The following is a 20,009-nucleotide window of genomic DNA, read 5'->3' as shown; positions in this document are numbered from 1 at the left end:
TCTAGTCTCACCGCCCTTCTCGGGTCTCTCCCTGGACGCAGCGTAGCCAGGCGAGCAGCCCCGCCACATGTTCTGCGTTGTTCCCTTTCTCTGCCTTTTGTTGTCATTTGTTTTGTTTCAAAGGGAGTGAGGTGCAGAGGAGGTCTTGGGTTTATGCCTCTCTGCTCAGCTTCAGAACTGGGAGCAGGCCCAGATCTCGTTTGGTCCCATTTCTGCGTCAAGGTCAAAGCCCCCGGAGGAGAATGTCCTGCTGTCCTCTTGACAGTTCGTGGGGATCCAGTCATTCTCCCTGGGCTACTCCACATCCCCAGACTCTGCTGACTGCAACCCAATCCATTCTCAGCTGCTTTGCTCTTTCCTTCTGATGGGGGTGTCTCAAGTTTCAGTCATTTTGAGAACCACCTTCACAATGTTTTCCGTGTCTTGTGATATAATGTATATGATTTCTGTGTTTGATGTGCTTGTTATAATTTATTGAAACACATTGTAAAGTAAATCCATAAACAAGGTGGGACCGGGGAGGGAGACAAAACATAAGAGACTCTTCATCTCAGGGAGCAAACGAAGGGTTCTGAGGGTGGAGGGGAGGGATAGGGTGGCTGACGATGGACACTGGGGAGGGTATAAGCTATGGTGAGTAAGTATATAAGGATGTATGTAAGAATGTGAGTAAGTGTAAGACTGATGATTCACAGACCTGTACCTCTGAAGCAAATAATACATTATATTTAATAAAATAAACAAACAAAAAACTAGTGACAAAAAAAAAAAAAAAAAGCCCATTTACTCCCTGTGAATCTTCATGCACATCTCCAGGTATGTGCATACCTGTCTTCCTAGCCCTCGGCACGGAAGACTCTCGGTCCCTTCCTGAGGCACTGCCGGGTTACTCAAGCCCTTCAGGTTCTCCTTTGAAGAGTCTCTCACTGTCAGTTTCCTGTCTATCAGCCAATTCTGTTAGGCCAGACCCTGGGTTGGGTTTGTTTGTTTGTTTGTTTGTTTTCCTTCTTTCTTTTTTTGTTTTTTAACTCGTTAGTTGAGGAGAAGATGCGGGGATGTCAGTTCTGCCTAGGCCAATGATAATAAATGTTGGTTGCCAGTATGAATTGAATGAAGACCTTGACCACCCTTCTCTGCACAGTTTTAGAGTCTGAACCCCAGTGCCTGCAAAGAACCTCCTCTGTTCCCTTCTTCCTCATTTCTTTGCCTTTCTCCTCTGTCTTACCTCTCTCCCTCTTCTCACTCCCCTTTTCCTTCCTTTCTGCCCCTGACTTTTTTCTTTTTAGTTAAAAAATTAGCATTTGATTTTGAAGCTCACTTTCTAAACCATATGCGCAGAATGCATCTTTAGTTAGCAGAACAGTCTGGGTGGGGTTTTTTTGGTTTTGTTTGTTTGTTTTTTTGGTTTTTTTCCCAGAGACCCTCTGTTGACTCTCTGAGTTGAAGCAGTTTAGACTCCACATAAAATATGCGTTGTTTACCCAGGCTCTTCATGCTCTGCATATTGTTACAGTCCTTGAAGAGCTTGTCAGTGACAAGTAAGATAAATGAATGAAGAGGACTTTACAAGTGTTTAAAAGCTAAGTATAGCATGTGCTGCCCACTACTTAATTAAACAGACCTGTGCTTAACTAAGTAACTTGGGGCTGGAAACTTCTAGGGCCCTCCCCTTCCCCCCGACCCCACCACCTCCAACGGTGCTCGGGATGTTAGAAATTCCTTGGTTGTCTGCAGTTGCTAATATGTTAGCCTATGACTTTGAATTTATATTAGGGTTAGTCAGCAACATGGACTGCTTTGAAGCTCGATCAAGATTTTATAGTATGTCCTGAGTTTCATTCTTTTCAGAGAACTTTAAAATCAAAAGTGAACTGCTTCTCTTCTCAGGTCTGGGGTCAACGTCCAGAGAGTCAGAGTCCACAAGGGGCTTTGTGCTCAGCAGGGAGTCTGCTTGAGATTCTCTCTCTCTTCCCCACCCCTATACGCTCACTCTCGCTCTCTAGAAATAAATAAATAAATCTTTAAAAAAATAAATAAATAAACATCGGTTTCTTCTTCTGTAAAGTGGGGATGGTAAAATCCTCTACCAGGACTGATACCCAGGTCATTTGCATTTGAGTCAGCCTTGATTCCTACAGGCTTTGCGCCCCTGTCACCCAGCTATTTTGAATACGCCCTCCACCTCCTGCCTGCCTCACTGTTGGTGTAACTGACTCAACTGACAAGAGCCAAGTGCTGAGCTTGGCACACAGCCGGCCAAGGTAAGCATTGGGTGTTGTCATTGCTATTTACAGGTGGCTCCCTCTCACAACACTGGCCTTATTTCTGCCATTGTGAGGGATCCTAACCTCCCCATTATCAGCAGAGCACAGAGAACTCTTTCTCTGGAGGTAATTCTCCCCACCAAGGGCTGCACTGGCTGAGAGTAGAACAGAGGTGAGCATGCTTTCCCATCCAGGAATTCCTCAGGTTCTTAAGGTGGCAACAGTAAGGAGTTTATCAGAATAACTCCTCTCCCTTGATTTTAGAAGTGAAAAAGGAAAGAGAAACTGCAAAACGTACAATAAGACATAAATGTACAACAAGAACAGTAGACTAGCATCAACCCATGTGGAGTTTTGTTCATGCTAAACACACCCTTGTCCATTTTATAGATTCAGGAATTGAGACTTATGGAAAAGTAAGTCAGTCTGAGTCTCAGGCTGAATATTTGGCAGAAACAGAATTAGTGCCAGGCCTATGTTACTCCCCTAAGAAAGACAAGAGCTCTGTCTCCCCAGGTAATGAGAAATCTCAAGAGCTATCCATGGAAAGGCATGGTAGTCACCAGAATGTTAGTCCTGTGCAAAAGTTGGACAGATAGAGGCTTATTAATCATTTGCTGGGATTCTCACAAAAACAGACCTAGAGACAAAGATTTGGTGCAGACAGTTTCTTTGGGAGGTGATCCCAAGAAACATGATGAAAAAATTGAGAAGTGAGACAGGAAGTGAAAATGCCCAAAAAAGTGCATTAGTGTGTGCTTTCCTGCTTTTATCAGTCAGGACTGCTCTCTGCTAAGGACCTACTGAGAGATACTGAAACACCATAGGTGGTCCCACGAAAGGACGGGGACACTAGTTATTTATCCATCACCTCCTTCCTCCCTCATAGATTGAGCATTATTCTGAGAATGTGAGTGCCCTGTTCCCTGGCCAGACCTGCACCTGTGGCCAGAGGAAGATCTTAGGCAGAGAGGTCCATGGATTTGAGGTGGGAAGACAACAGCACATCCAGGACTATCCATTCAAGCTGCACCTGACTTCTAGGATAGAACAAGAGGATATGGGATGGGCACTGACATTCTCTATAATAATTAAAAATAAAATAACACCAGGGTATTTAGTGACTGGATAACAAAAATAGCTTCTAAAGTCTTCATAGTGACCTACTACCTTTCCATTTATAAAGACTGAGGGGAAGCCTTCAACAAAGTTGGGAGCCAAGGGGGTTGGCAGGAAGGACCAATCAGCTGAATGGGTTGAAGACTATCAGACCAGTTTCCAAGGGACTGATGTTGTAGCAACAGATTCTGGAGACTGTTGTAGTTTCCCATCTTCCCAGAGATACCGTAGTTTGACATGTATGAGCATATGACTATGGCTCTGTCTTAAATTCCTTCCAAAATGTCCCAAGTTGATAAGGGCTTTTAAGAAATAATGAAGTATCATCTCAAATATGTTTCCTGCTCTCCTCACTGTCAATATAGGAATGAAGAAAGCAACACACGTACATACATGCACACACACACAGACATACACATCCCTCACAGCTTAGATTCCAGTTCCTCCACTGATCTGTTTTTCCTCTCAAGGTGAATTTACCATGAATCTCTCCAGCCTACACTTCTTTATACCCATAACTGTGCCAACTTTTTTTTTTTTTAAAGATTTTATTTATTTGAGAGAGAGAGAAAGAGAAGATAGTGACAGAGATAGCAAGAGAGAGCGCAAGCCAGGAGGAGAGGGAGAAGCAGGCTCCCGCCGAGCAGGGAACCCCATGCAGGGCTGGATCCCAGAAGTCTGGAATCATGACCTGACCCAAAGGCAGATGCTCAACTGACTGAGCCACCCAGGGGCCCCCCAACTTTTAAGTCTTAGCTCAATGCATCTGACCATTGGAGCCTTATTTGATGGCCTTGCCCTCAGCTGGACAGGACTTTTCTTGCCTCCGGGCTTTTATGTAAACAATCCCTTCACTTTTATTTTCCTTCCCATACTGTGTCTTAGTGAGTCCTTTAATTCCTCATGTCTTGTTTCGCTTTGCTTTGTCCCCAGTCTCTGGCCCAGGACCTTACCCTTCCCATCACTATCATAGGACTCTGGAGTCAGAAACCTGGGTTTCAGTCCTGTTCCCCCACTCACCAACTGAGCAGTCACGGGCTTGGTTTTCTCATCTGTAAAAGAAGGCTCATAAGAAAAGCTATTTCAAAAGCAGAGAGTCAACAAAAGCATACCAGCCAAACACCTGGCATATCACTGTTCTTGTCTTTAGGGTTACAGAAGGTTGGTGAGTTTTTAATGAATTTCTGTGCAATGTCCAGGGTGGAAGCCTTTCCATCATTGATTCTTGCTTAATCCTATAACGTTCTCCAATGCAGTGTACTCCCCTAATAGCTTCTTCATCCTCCTGCTTCATTTTGTCCTCCAGGGGTGACCCAAGCATTGGAACCCAGACCCCACTCAATTATGATTCATTGCCATGTGGGCCTGCTGGATATACAGGAAATCCCTCTCCTCCTCACTGTCCAGTTGTTGTCTGGTTTCCCCATCTTCTGCTCTGAGACAAGAACTGTTGACCTTGCTCTGATTTGGCAGAAACAAGACCAGTAGAAGAGTTCTGGACTATTTCAGATTTCCCTGGCAGGAAAGAGGGAGAAAAGAAACTCTGATAGAAGAAAGTGTAATTGCTATTGTATGGTATTATCTCCATATCCCATAGCAACAAATCTTATTATATTTTTTTCTTATTTAAACCATATTCATGAAGGTTTTATTGTTAACTTGATCCAGATGACTGATCAAAGCATAGTTCATTATTGCCACCTTGCTAAAATATTTTTAAAGGCAGTTTTAATATTACACTTTTATAGCTACATATTGCCATTAAGCTATTGAGTCTATTACTAGTCAATCAAGGATTTTCATTTTGTTTCAAGAGCTCCTTGGATAAACTCTTCAGAAATGTCAAAGAGATGGAGTATATGGCACCTTTTCACAGATGGTGTTCATCAGGGATTTTAGTTAATGGATAAAGTTTCAGTTTTCCATGGTTGACTTTTGGTGCTAACAAAAGTGTTCCAAAGGCCCCTCCTCTTCTAAAGTCTAGGGGATAGTAAGGAAATGAATCCCATAACACCACCAAACCTTTTATTCTTAATGAGGTAAGGAACCAGGGACATGGAATATTTCACGAGTTCCATTCTACTAAAGAATGGAATATATCTTGAAGAAAACCAATTCAATTTTTCCAACAGCTCCAAAACTATACATTTAACCTGCTCTCCCACTCCCAAGAACAGCAACCAAAGACAAATCCACAGTAGGAAGGGTTAAACTGTCCCATGAAGAGTTATATACTCAAGTGACTCATCATAGCGGCTAATGATGTACTTTTCCCCTTCATCTGTTCTAAAGTATTTTATTCATTCCTTCATACATCCATTCATTTATTGGACACACATTTACTTACTACTTATGTATGCACCAGACTCTGTGTAGGTGGTGAGTACAAGGGTGATTCAGACATAGCGCTTCCCTCAAGAGAATTTCAACCTAGTGGTTGGAGAAAGCTGAGAAAGCAGGTGATTATGTACCTTTCATTGGCATAAGTGTCATGATGGGAGGGGGTTTGCCCGGAGGTGGGCACAGGGTCCTGGGGAAGGCAGTGGAAGAGCACCTAATCCCTTCGAGGCAGGCTCAGGAAAGGTGTTTCTGAGGTCATGGTGTTGACAATGAAATGGGTATAACTCGGGTGAAGGGAGAGAGGATGAAGAACATGACAGGAACAGGGAATAGAACATCCCAGGGATGGGAACAGGGAGCATCAGAGGTGAGTTTGGGAGGTAGACAGCAAGGAAATGCCCTGCAAGAGCTCTATAAGCCTGGAGAAGCTGGGGCTCTTTTCCTGAGGGCAGTGGGAGTCTCTGAGGAGCTGGATGTTAGGGACTAACAGGGGTCTGATGTCACCCCGGCTCTAGATTGTGTTCAGTGGGAGGCCAGAGTGTGACAAGAGAGCTGTTAGTGGAGTCTTTCGCCCTGGAGAAATAAGGTGGCCCTGGAACAAAGAGGAAGTGGAAAATGAAATCTGATTAGAGATGTCTCAGCAGTCATGACATAATATAGTAAAATGAATATAACACAGTTAGCCAAAGGCAAACGTGTCAGGTCAGCAGTTTGGTAGACACTGAAAAGGAAATAAAAATGGGCTTCAGTGCATTGCTAAGTGAATTCATGAGTTCCCAAGTGTAGTGCTGTGGAAAGCGCTCCCTCTCTCTAACTCCATATTAGTTTTCCTGGGACTCCAGGTATGACTTCCCAGAAGAGCTGCTGTTTGAGGCTTTGGAGTGGGCACCTTGTATAGATGTCAACCACACGACTACAGGGATATGAACCATTATACGTGGAGTCACCTGCTCACTGTACAAATGCTATCCTTGTTACAAATTTCTGCAGTTTTTCTTCTGTCTATCTTCAAGGAGTGATATTCATGGCTTCTCATCCTTGCAGACTATTCTTGGTATGTTAGGAAACCAATATAATTGGGTGGGGAGGAGAATAGGTAAATATGATTTAAAAAAAAAATAATAATGTGGGGCGCCTGGGTGGCTCAGTGGGTTGAGCCGCTGCCTTCGGCTCAGGTCATGATCTCAGGGTCCTGGGATCGAGTCGCGTCGGGCTCTCTGCTCAGCGGGGAGCCTGCTTCCTCCTCTCTCTCTCTCTGCCTGCCTCTCTGCCTACTTGTGATCTCTCTCTCTCTGTCAAATAAATAAATAAATAAATAAAATCTAAAAAAAATAATAATAATAATGTAAGAGAGATCGATTTTTCAATTTGACCATTAAGGAGACTGGATTGGTCAAACTTTTTTTAGAGAAGGGAAAACTAGCAACCAGCCTGTAAGACATCGGTCACAGTTTAGGGGATATGTTACAAGCAAGATAAATAAAAATGGTCTAGAGTATCAGGCCAAACTCTCATTATTCATCTCTGTTTCACACTCTTCTCTTCCAATCCAGACTAATCAAAAGAAGCCTCTTCCGCTCACAATTGCTATGTGTACATTTCCCCCAGATCTGGTATTCACATGAACAACATGGTTTATTTATATTTCAGCACCAAATTGGAAAGATGACATCATTCCTTTACAGTCTTTATCCCATGACATGCCTATTCTCCAACACCTCATTTCAGCAGACACATTTAGGACTGCATATAGCATCTTATTTAGCTTGTACATTCTTTTATGGGATACAGTTCAAAGGTAGGGAACTTTAGGCTTGTTGCTGGTAAGAAAATAATCTCATAAAATCACAGGAGCTTCCCCAAAGGATAAGGACATCATGATGTTTACAATAGCAGAGTTATTATTTGTTCATTGAGGCTTCGTCGTTCAGTCTTGGGTGAGCCCCTTCCTTCTTGACCATAGCGGATCTTACAGCTCCCTTCAGGCTCTCCGAGTTCTATTAGAAGAAACAATTTCAGATTTATTAGTTCACGAGTTCAAAAGGACAAACTCCTGACAATACTGGAGTTTTAGGTGTGAACACTGAATTCAGAATCTTTTGCACAAGGGCAGGCTGAATGAGGGGACTCTTGAGTACTTGATCGGCAACAGCTCCCATGACCTGCTCTTTCTCACAAGCCATAACTTGTCCGTTGGGTCTTCCGATGCTTTAAATGGGCAAGAGAAGGATGAAAATGCTATCAGCTGCCAAAGGTTGCTTGGGATTTTTTCTTAAACTGTTAGGTGGATCTTTCTCTCTATTTTTATTGTTTTTATCCATATACATGCATTTTTTTATACCCACTGTGGGGACTTTCAAATATTGTACACATTTCACAAAATGGAGTCCATTATGAGACAACCTCTGGCAGATTGAATTGGGATATGAAGTGTTTCTAATACTTAGCAGAACCAAAGCATCTAAAGGAATGCTGTTTGTACCTGATTAGCTCTTTGCCTTTTCTGCTGACAGCATGGCAAAGAGAAAGGGCTTGAGATTGAGAATTGGAAGACCCCAGAAATCTCCATGTTCTGTGGAAAGAGGGAGACTCTGGAGCTGAAATCTCTGCCTTCATTTTCTGTAAGGAGGATAGTAACTATTCCTCCCAGGAAAGTTTTGAAGATAATTTAGATTGTACATGAAACATACATACTACAAGAATGTACTGTTAGGTCCAGAATTATTATCAGAGTATTATTTATGTTACATGATAAAATTTCAACCTGTTGGAGGCTCTTCAGCCTTTGATTTCCAGCTTTCTTGAAGTGCTGATGGCTCACTGTCATCTCATTCCGCCAGTGGGAAGGTTGTAGCAACTCATGAGATGTCCTCAACTCTCAGTGACATTCCCTGGCTAAGAACAAATGTGCAGTTGCCTCTAGGATGGCAGCATCCCTCAGCCTTCTGGCCCTTCTTTCTTTCAGTGGCCTCACTGCAGCAGCATGCACAGTGCGTTTACATCTACTAGGCCCTGTTAGATTCTGGGGAGAGGCAGGTGAAAGAAGCAGCCTCAAGTCGACCGACAGTAGGATAGATAGATCTGAGGTTACATCTGATAAGCAGGAGGTGTGCATGTCCTGGCATCAGGGGTGGGATCAGGAAAAGTTTCTTAGAGAAAAGAAATCCTGAATTAACCAGACACAGAAGGGAAAGGTGAGGTCTAGTTGTTGGGGGAAGTACCGCAGGCAGAGGAGACAACATGTAAAGAAGGAGAGTTTTCTTACTGTAAACATAGCAAAATTAATAATAATAACAGTTTTTGATTTTTATGGTAACATTTGAAGCGATCAGATCTCTTGCTCCTCACGGCGACCCCAAGGAGGAAGGCACCATTACTCCCATTGTATAGTTCAGGAAATTAAAGCTTACAAATAGTTACCCCTCAAAAGATCACGTAACCAGCATAGAGGTAGAGCAGGACTTGAATCCAGACAGTCTTCTCTCCAAATATGCGTGTGTACTCTGCATTTCCTCCTTTTCTGGGTACTCTCCACATTGCCTGGCTTTCTGCGCTGGATATTTTTCTCTGCCTTTCCCCCTTGTCTTCAGGCATTTTTCTAGATTCTGTGACCTTGTTCAGTCAACTCATTGCTGGTCTGTTTCTTGCCTTACCTAACAAAACAATAGAATTGTTTGTCCTGGGAATGTAAGCCATGACACCTAGCTGCCTGGTGTAACATAGTGGGACATAAGTGACAGTGATCAGCTCTTTCACACCAACTCTGCTCCTTTTGCTCAGTTTCCCTAAAGGGCACCATCAGCTAAATTGTCCACAAAGAGCCCTTTCCCTAGAAGCCATCGGAGTTACAAACCTTCTCCATTGCTACTTTTGCATATGGCAGTTTTTGAATGGATTCCTCTGCTTTGTCTCACAAGACCATTACTTGTCTGTAGTTTTGTGTCTCCACTTGGCCCTGTCCCATCTTCTTTGTCTGGGGCTTCCTTCTCTTGCTTGCTCTAGAGTGTAGGATGTGACTGTCAGCAGTTTGTGATTGCAAGTTTATCTGGATATGTGTGATCGCTTGCTAATGTAAAACAGAGCACCTTTGGGTGTATTTCCATTTTTTCCCCCTTTTAAATCACATGGTGGGGGGGGTACATTTATCTCAGGTAGGCTCAAGAACATCATAGCTTCAAGGATGTGACAAAGCCTCTTTTACTAAATGGCATGGTGCATTCTTTATTGAGTTTCAATTTGACTAAAAATGAAAACTTCTGGGTTAGGAACAAAAGGAGCCCTATAGGTGCTATAATTATGCCCTGAATATCTTTGGCTGGTCTTCCAGCTCCTAATGGAGTCTTCTCTGGTTTTTGTTCTGTGCAGACCCAGAATAGAATGAAGCTGATGGCAGACAACTACGATGAGGACCACCACCATTACCACCACCACCACCACCACCACCACCACCGATCTCCTGGGAGGTCGCAGCATTCCAATCACAGGCCCTCTCCCGACCAGGTCAGTTTCATTGCCGCTTACCTCCAGGACCCCTTTTACCCTTTGGATATTTTAAGATAAAATAAATAATCCTCAAGAAATAATAAACAGCATAAAGTGATACGTCCTTTGAACTGAAACTAATAGCTTTGGTATTTATTTCCATCACTCAAGGAGTCTAAATGTTTTCCTTTCTCCTTCCTCTTTAAGGTTTTGTCTGTTCTTGTTTATGTTATGCATTTTCTTTCCTCCCCTCCTTTTTACTTTCATAGATATGAAGTCTATTGCTGGCTCGGTATCTAATGGTGGGTTACTTTGGAATGTGTCTTTCAGAATTTTAAGAGAAAGCACTTTGTTTCCATGAGCTTGGCAACCAGAGAAGCCTTAAGTTTGCTGAGCACTTTCCTAGAACATTCCTTAGTGATGCAAATTAACAGTGGGGTAAAACAACATGAAGCGAAATCAGTTTTGCTTGCATGCTAGCTGGTTAAGTCAAGGGGTCTGGTTTATTTGATTTGGATCCTATCTTCTCTCTTGACTAAATGAAGCAAGTGAAAAGATGGATCAACAAAAACAAAAATCTCCTGTGGTCTTCAATGCTACGTGCTTTCACCCACCAAATATAAAAACTGTTGATAGTATGTAGGATTAAAACTCCTAAAGGTGAACGTCATGGAAATTATGAAATTAAATGCAAACTAGCAGGTTAATACAGTCAATATTAGCAGTATTTCCTCCTTTATTATACTGTGAGCTTCTTGTGTGTGTGATCCTAGTATAACTTATACATTTCAGAGGGATGAGGCCGTAGATAAGGAATAGAATCATCTGGATAAGTGTGAATGCCTTTGTTATATATTTCTGGGTATGTGAGGGAGGAGGGCTTACTGGAATGACCTGTGTGAAGAGAGGTTTAACCGTGGAGGAGGAGGTGCTTTTTGTGCTCCTAAGATGTTTTTCAGATGGCTCTGTTTTCTATGCACCTCATGTCACTAGTATCCCAAAGAAGAAGTTAAGATGGCAAGTCTCCAAGGTGTTCTACCAGGAGTACAACTCCGGGGGAGCCGTTTATATAGTATGCAACACAAGAAGTGCTCCCTGGAGCTCCACAGTGAAGTAGCTCCAACCTGGAGGCCCCCAGCCCCTGACACCCAGCTTTTCCCTGCTCTGTACTGGGAAGCATTTGCCCTCAGAGACTCCAACACTGCAGGTGTTCTTCTAGGACATCTAGTTTTCTGAAGCCAGGGGCAGAAAGGCACCAATTCTTGTTATTAGCTCTCAAAATGGTTCTTCATTTGGCGATCAGCAAAGTAGAGATAGATATAAATTTCCTGTCATTATCTTGTCTGCCTGTGGTTCTGCTTTGATTTAGCTTTATTTTTTCAAATCTCATCCCTTGCCATCACCACCTCTCCACACTCACCCATCCTAGTATACCTGGCATCCTACTATCCGAACATCTTCATTCTTGTTCTTGGTCCCTGCCTTTTGGCACACTGCCCTTTGTTCCTTGACCTTCTCACAGGAAGGGTAAATGTGAGGTTTTATTGGTGCTAGAAGGCCACCCTAGGGCTTTCCCCTGGAGAGATAGGATCAGAGAGGCAGAATGAAGGATTTGGAGCCCAAATTGGGAAGGGATTTACACAAGGACCTCCTGAGATAACAAATGGGTTTGTTTAATCACAGAGACACATATGCTAATATGTCCTGCTAGAAACTGGATACCAGATCAAATTTATCTGCCTGGTAAGTTATATTTCTCACAAAATCTTGTCCCTTGCTACTTTTCCAGAGATCATTATTAAACACAAAATAGAAGTCTTCCTGTTTTGGTTGACCCTCTTATGTTTGTCTACCAACACTAGCAGTTGTCATAGGGCAGAAATCATTGCTCAGGGGAAATGCTCTTCCCAGAAGAGTTAGCCTTGAGAAGTATCTGGCTGAGGTGTGTCATCAGGACCTCTAATATACCTTTGTGATTGCTACTGTTGGGAGGATGGTGATGGTCTTCCAGTTTCACATCCTTCATTCCAGTGACACTCTAAGCAACCTATTGACATAGAGGCAGATAACCTCATCTGAGAAATGAGAATTCAGGCCCTGGGAGGGGTGGTGGTGGACTGATCTGAGTCCTGCTTCTGGTTATTTGCTCACTCAACTAATACTTGGAGTACATATTCCATGCCAGCCACTACATTGGCCTTGGGAAAGAACATGAAGGACAAGATAGACCCCGGCCTTCAGGGAGTTTGCTGTCTAACCTGAAGACAAAAATTCAAGACTTGTTCAGTTTTTTTCCTGGATCATGTCAATCAAAAAATGACATTGAAAAGATGGTTATGACTTAACTAGGGGCCCATGACTTAGAAACTTACTCTACAGTAAAGTTCACTTTGAAAGTGACATACCATTGACCAGAAGGATAACTCTCTGGTTTTAAATTGGAGTCAGCAAAGCTATAAGTCTTCCTGGCTACACTCTTTCAATTAGAGAAAATAGAATTGACTAAGAAGACCTGCATGAGTAGGTTGACTCCATTGATTGAAATGGCTGGGCTGGTGATTTTTTTGACTTGGAGTGTCAGGTCTAGGACAACCATACCCTCTGCTATAATCACCAATAGCTCATAAATTGTTATAAAACTAAGTTCCAGAATGTCATAGTCATCGGAAGACTGGGAAATCTTTCCCAGGTGATTACAAATTCTATATATAATTGTGAAAGCATATATTCTAATATGTGTGGGGTGGAGCTACTTCTCAGGAGAAGGTGACAGCCTTATGGTGACAGCATTAAGAGTCTGAAAAATGGATTGATTTGGATGGGATTTAAACTAAATGTCCATAGTGTACCTGTGTTAACTGACTTAAAGGGAAAAGGTCTCTTTCAAGGGATTCCTGATTTCCTTCCCATGAAGCTTCCAGCTCTGACTTTTCCTGTGACCTGATGGTTGACCAGCGAACCCTCTTCTGGAAAAGGGACTACAAAATGTTGCCATTGTCTCTTGAGCTTTATTAAAAGATCAGAACACATGAAAATAAAGAAATGTAAGAAAACCAGTCACTTTGCTACTTTTCCAGAGAAATTCATTTTTCCTTAGTAAATTTGATTTAAGTCTTGCTGGGCCCTTGCAGAGTTAGATTCTTTTTCCATTTCTTCCCTGTCCGTTTCTCCTTCACTATGAGTTTGCTTTCTCCTCAGGAGAAACTGAATCTAAGGGTTATAAGTCTAGACGAGCATTACCCAAAGTAACTCTTGGAACATTAGTCCCAGGAGGAAAGTCTTAAAACAAAGATTCAATGAATAAAGAATTTTGGGGAAATGCTGCATATTATAAGTCAGTCTTAGAGAGTCTTGGTGCAATTAGCAGATCAAAGGATCTAAAAAAGTCATATAAGAAAGAAAGCTCTCCAATTTTACTTAATCCAGCATTTCTCAGACTTATTTGATCATAGAACCTTTTTTTTTTTCTTTTCTTTTCTAGAAACATCTGTGCTCTGAGAAATAATACTGTTCTCAGAGTATCAGGTGAAGAAAGAGACTACCTGGTTTAAAACATAGCTAATCCAGTTTCCAGCAGTGTTTTTCATCAGAAGGTGGAGTGTTGAGGCAATTTCTGCTACACTCTGCATAGCAGAAAATGAGATTGCCTCTTTCATTTATTTCTTAGGATACCATTTTGAAGGCTATAATGTCTGAGGATGAGGCATCCCACCAAAAACCCAGTGGATCTGAACTAAGGAAACCATTAAGAGAGTGAGGACACAGGAAAGTAAGGATAATTGTAAATACACAGACCCTCAGAAGTTGAAAATGAGTATGATGAGGGGAAGGGACAATCTGGAGAACACATAAGAGAAGTCAGTGGGATGTGGCAGTCCAACAGTCTAGACTCTTACCTGAGAAAGGAGCAGATGTGATACTTGGAGGCCTATGACCCCATTATGGCCATAGCCATACCAATGTCCAAGTAGATCATTCAGACAAATCCTTGCAATAATACTTTTGGAAATTTTTCAAACCAGGAGGTGGGCACAGATATTTCCAGGGGGAGACAACAAACAATTCCCATGACACTAGCTACTGATAAGCTGCTTTGAGGAATAACAAAGACCAGAGAATAAATGGAACATGCTGGAACCACACTTGTAATTTTATTTTCAGTTAAGTGACCAAGATTGATTTTAGAAAAGCTAAGTGGAAACTCAACTTCTCCTAAATGCCCTCTGTACTTGTCACCGATGTCTGTTATTTTGTCAAGGGAGCATCTTTCTTTGTCATATCAATTATGCCAAATCTTTTCATTGTTTTCCAGGCATAAAATGATTTTTATAGTCCCTAGAAAAATTGCACTTTATTAATCTCCTAGTGGCTTCCAGGTATGAAGAAAAGCATACCATCAGAGTGAACTCCACACTTCAGCCAACTCAAAATGCCAAGCCTTGTTCGGGCTGCCCTTGGGCGTCCAAGACTGACACTCCTGCGCCTGGGTCTTAGGGTGCGTTTTGGGTCTTAAAGGACCTAGATCTCACTGCTTTTTTGTGAAAAATGTGCTTCCATTTGTTAAAGCATCTGCCACTCTGATTCTAATTTGTAGGGTCCTAACTGGCAAAATCCTAAACATTTTTGTCTGGAAACCTCATATCATGGGCACCTTCCAAGCCCAAAACTTGCATCTCTTCTCTCTCCCTTGTTTTTGAATGGAAGTGCTCACTCACAGCATTGAGAAGCTCAAAGACTTTTAACCACTTTGAAGACTTTCAGATCCTGTTTAAAATTTAAATTTCATACTCCTTTTATAGAAATCCTATTTCTACAGGAGGGCTACAGAGTCCAGGAGCATGGAAGCTTAGTACTTACTAAATTATTATGGGAATAGCTGGTTAAATTTTATACTCCTGTTACATATTGTAAGGCACATTCACACCCATCTGGCTCATCGTAGGCACTCGATAAATGTCCGTTGAAGGAGCTGTTCTCTAAGTACCTTTGGAGAACAGTTTGGACAGATGGAAGGATCCCCATTGTACATATAAAGAAACTGAATCTCAGAGATGTTGTTAATCATTCAGAAGCACACACCTGAAAATCGACAGACCCAAGATGAGATCCTGAATCTCCGAGTGCTATACATCGTCAGCAAACCTCTTAGGATGTCAGGATGGATGTATTTACACAACCACATGTATTAAATATGGTTGCATGGCTATAATATCAACTTTTTCTAGAGTGCACATGTACTGTTCCCTTTCCCATTGAATTATAGTAAGTTTTATCCTATTTTGATGTATTTTCCAAAGTTGAAAAAAAATGTCATCTCCTCAGTTCTCTTTCCATTTCCCCCAACTCTCATGGTCTCCTTTCATTTCCTCCCATTTCACCTGTTCCTCTTTATTCTTTGATCAATCCTTTATTATATTTCTCACATTTAACTTACTAAATTTATTTATTTATTTATTTATTTATTTTACTAATGAAGTACTGTATGGTGTTCCCCTTTACTCTTTATTCTTGCTAAACCTGTGCCAGTGAAAATGCAGCTTTCTGCAGTTGCCCCGCTGCCATGGAATTACCAGAGTGAGAGCATGGCACAGAGGGGGAGGGGAAGCGCTCCAGATTACAGAGGGCCCTTAGTAGTGGACTCCCAAGGCCCACTGCCCCTTGCTTACTCACAAAGGAGTCTGTACATACAGGTCCTAGGACAAGCCAGGCTCCCAGATCAAAGCAGAGGACGCCTCTTCTGGGCCAGGGGCTGCTATCAGATCTGCCAGGGCTTGGGGCATACTTTACGGTAGTGACCTGACTGTGGCAGAAGTTGGATTTTCCATTTTGCATCCTTAACTTTAGGGTGACTGCTCTGTTAATCTGTTCCCAGAAACTTGGTTGCCTTAGTCCTAAATATTGCTTACTCCACTTGGCCACTTCCAGAATTGGCCTGCAGATGTAAATAGTGAACTTTGGTTCTTTCTCTATTGCTCCTGGTTGCTGGGTGGTCTTGGCACATGTTGGCTCTCCACTAAGACTGGTTTTTGTATGACTAGACATATTTAGAACACTAAATGGCCACTTTGACTTTCTGCTGAAAATTCCCATTGAATTTTACTTGAGACACATGTCATTTTCCCATAAACCATCAAATGACTTGGTCACTAATGAACCTAGATGTGGCCTTCTTTTCAAGCTGTGTATATGGGGTAGATACACAGATTGTGTGTTAGGACATTGTGAAATGTCCTCCACCTATGCTCTGCTTCACAGAGGCTGCAACCCTTGCTACCTTTGTTTTGAGATTTCTGGTCTCCAAACATCTCCCCTCTTCCCTCTTCTTACAGACGAAAAGACCCTAAGATAGCTCAAGATAAAAATGGGGTTCTTACCTCTTGCCCCTTTACCTCTGTCCATGCTACATACACCTGAGCCTTAGGTACCTGCTCTCAGATAGAATTAGTGAGTGTCCTGCAGAGCCTTTCCATAGGAGGGGAATGTCTAGCTACCCCTACAGTTAGGTCCTCATTGAGGTGGTAGCTAGAGGCTGATGACAACATTTCTAAACCGCAGCTGTTTCTTCGTCCCAGATCTGTGGGGTCAAAGTCCCCTGCTCTTCCCCCTCCACCTCCTCCTTCTTCCAGAGGCCTGCATTTTCCATTTGGTCAGCAAGGAGTTCGTAGAGTCTCACTGTCCACCAGGGGAACGAAGCTGTCACAGCAACCCCTCCCTAGGCCCTGTTACTTCTCAAAAAGCCAACTCCAGGCCCGTGGATTCCCCACTTGCCCACAGCCCCTCTCTGTGAAATGGTAGACGGGGTCTGTGATTGATGCCCTGCTTGCCTTGTACTTTCACCAACAGATTAGCCAAAGTGCAGCCCTTTGAATTCTAACAAACAGACAAGGGGTTTAACTTGCTCCATTGGCCTCCGAAGATGGATTCTGTATATAGAGTTGTTATTCCTAGCTTTTGCTTAGGGAGGAAAAAAAAAAGAATTTATTTTATGTTTTGAGGTTAAATGAATGTGGGATAAATGTATACATAGTGTCCTGTGTGTATATATGTATGTATCGCTATATGTCAGACGAACTGAGGACTTTTCCACATATGGAAGAATTTCGCAAGATCATGTTTAACTGGAAATTTCTCTCCTTAACTTCCCCTGAGTACATGTTTGAATATATATTATATATACATATATATGTGTGTGTGTAAATACATTAAATATGTTTTCATGTTTCCTACATAGAAGAAAAATTAACTACCATGTATCAGAGCTTACTAAAGTGCAGTTACAGAACAAGAGAGAAAAGCACAAATTTTGAGTCCCCTATGACAGTAACCTAATAAGAAAAGTTCCACGTCTTCAGTTTTTAATATCAGTTTCCCACTCACGCTAGTATGTCTGAAGCTGGCCTGATTAAGAAGCAATTAGGTTTTTTACACTGCAAGCCTAATTTCCTGGTCCCACTTCTTAGATGAGGCCTTGGGTTTTGGTTTCACGTAGGGATGAAGGCTTCAAATTCAAAAACTCATGAAGAAGGCTTCTGTTGGGCTGAAGTTGAGAGATTTCAGAGATTTCAGAGATGTCAGCTGTCCCCACTGTTGGGCTCGCCTTCTCACAGTTGGAGCCAAAGATATCCTGCGATGCATTTTGAATTAAATTTTGTGAGCCATTTGCCTCTTTCTTTTTTTGAAAAAAGATAATTAGAAATTAAAATTGAGATAGATAATGCATGTAACATTTTATTAGTTTTAGGCATATAATATAATAATTTTATACATGTACATATTGCAAAATGATTAGCAGGATATGTTTAGTTAACATCCACTGCCACACAGTTACAAGTTCTTTTCTTGGGATTCCTTGCCTCTTTGCCAATACTCCTTTTGTCACAGGTGAATTGGAAGACGCTGTGTTTAAAACCCAACAGATTTTAAAAAGTAGATGAAATAGAAAGATAGCTCAGATGTCACTTTTTTCTCTATCCTCAAAGACTCTTAAAAATCCCTGAAGCTACTAAAACCGGAGGAATGTGCAGTTTCTCACCGTTGGGAAATAAAGGGGGCAGTTTATTTGTTTGCTTGTTTTTAGGAGCAACAGCTCGGGACTGACCCTGCCAGGGCTCTCTGTGTGGCCACAGGTAAAGAAGGACATGAGAACAAATGTCTGAACTGTTGCTCAGGGAGTGTTTAACTCTCCTTCCCCTACCAGCAGTTTCGAGCTCACCCAACCATCACAAGCCACAGGAGGAGAGAGAGGGAGGCGGGGTGACAGCCGCTGGGAAGCTGGCTTTGCAGATGATCGGGTTGTTACCAAAGCTCTTTAATCTGGGTGTGATGTTAATTCCTGACATGTAAGCACATGAGGGCATGTCTGATAAACCCTGCCAGGTAGGGTCTTCATGCATGGGAAAAAGGAGAGGTGCTTAATGCAGCAGGATCCTCCTGGTAGAAAAGGATTTCTGCCTTACAGAGGCTTTGAGCCTGTTGAAGATTTCAGTCTTACTCTATTTTGGGTCAAGTTTTTGTCCCCCGGTTTACTGATTCCTCTTACTTTTAAACCTTGTTTGCAGTATTAGGGTTTCATTAAAAGATTTGTTGCCATATCTTTTGAGTCAACAAGGGTTTTCAGACACAGCCTGTACTCCCCAGCTTGCAGGTGTAACTCATCTTGGCAACACTGGAGAGTTGATTCCTTTTCAACGTGCTGCTTTAATCCAGTCACATTTGTCGAAAAGGTAGCACTTCGGCTTCCCCATGGAAAGGGGGTGGCCAACCTTGAAACGTCTGAAAGCAGAGAGATCCATTTTCTGTTGCTAAACACCATTGCTCCTCTTTTTCTTCTGGAACTGATGTCATAAGGATCACGTTTGACTTGTGCACACCAGGCAGTTGCAGCACCCTGAAGATAACGGGAGCAGCCCAGGCAAGAGAACAGGAAACATCGTTTAAACACACACAACAATTCTGAAAACTACCTTATGTACACCGTAATGGCTCTTTAAAAATTGGTTCAGCATCTCTCTATGAATGATCTGAATAACCTCTAGCTGGGAACAGCCCAGAGATGCCAAAATGCCCAAGGATGAAATTTTATGCACCTCTTGGGTCCTTTTTACCCTTTCTGCCTTTGGCCTTAGTGCAATGTCAAATAATTTGTTACAATAGTAGCAAACCATCAGATGCTACCAACCGGTGGTATGCCTAGTTTATGTTTGCAACAACTACGCAGTGGTTTAATTTACATTCTCTACTTTAATTCAGTCAGCACCCTATGAAGCATCAGGGTCAGGATATGGTCCCGTTTTCTTTTTTGAGGCAGCTGAGGAAATGATGAGTCAAAATGCTAGGGGATTTGTTTGCCCACTAGCCAGAAAATGGCAGAACCAGAGTCATGTTAAAAACACAGTTTTCACTGTATTTAACAAAGCCAAGTGTTAATGACTGATGGATGAGGGAGCAAATATAAAGCCTGTCTCCACCCTCACCCCTTTTTTATGACTATCTGGCAATGGCTCAGCTTTTAACAGATGTTGACTTTGGGCTCTGAAACAATATTGTTGGCCAACCTAGAGCCTTCCAGCATTTCCACCTACAGCTGGGTACCTTGCCTCTTTCAGCTGAGAGATCTGGTGCCATGCACCAAAGACTGGTTTGTCAGAATTACTTTTGCTTGAAGGAAATAGAAAACTACTTTCTTCAAGTTGCCCCACAATGAAGGCCCCCCACAAAATCAAGAAAGTGCCTGAAGATACTTCATTAGATGTGAAGGAGAACCTCCCCCCCCCCCCCCCCCCCCCCCCCCCCCCCCCCCCCCCC

The 20,009-nt window shown here is 42.4% G+C and overlaps 1 protein-coding gene across 7 annotated transcripts in view; it reads left to right on the top strand.

The window, feature by feature from the left end:
- ERC2 (ELKS/RAB6-interacting/CAST family member 2) overlaps nucleotides 1-20,009 on the top strand; it is a 915,738-nt gene that overhangs the window by 719,966 nt on the left and 175,763 nt on the right. For all 7 annotated transcript variants that reach the window (XR_009402378.1, XR_009402376.1, XR_009402377.1 and 4 more), the window contains one exon: nucleotides 10,089-10,223. Coding sequence is in view for 1 of the 7 variants with exons in the window: in XM_059389982.1 (XP_059245965.1) it covers nucleotides 10,089-10,223 (135 nt within the window). In the remaining 6 variants the exon portion in view is untranslated. The remainder of the gene's footprint in view (nucleotides 1-10,088; nucleotides 10,224-20,009) is intronic.

The sequence above is a fragment of the Mustela nigripes genome, chromosome 2, assembly GCF_022355385.1.
Source record: "Mustela nigripes isolate SB6536 chromosome 2, MUSNIG.SB6536, whole genome shotgun sequence".
Taxonomy (NCBI): domain Eukaryota; kingdom Metazoa; phylum Chordata; class Mammalia; order Carnivora; family Mustelidae; genus Mustela; species Mustela nigripes.
The sequence above is the reverse complement of the archived record's forward strand: the minus strand, read 5'-3'. Positions and strand labels throughout refer to the sequence as shown.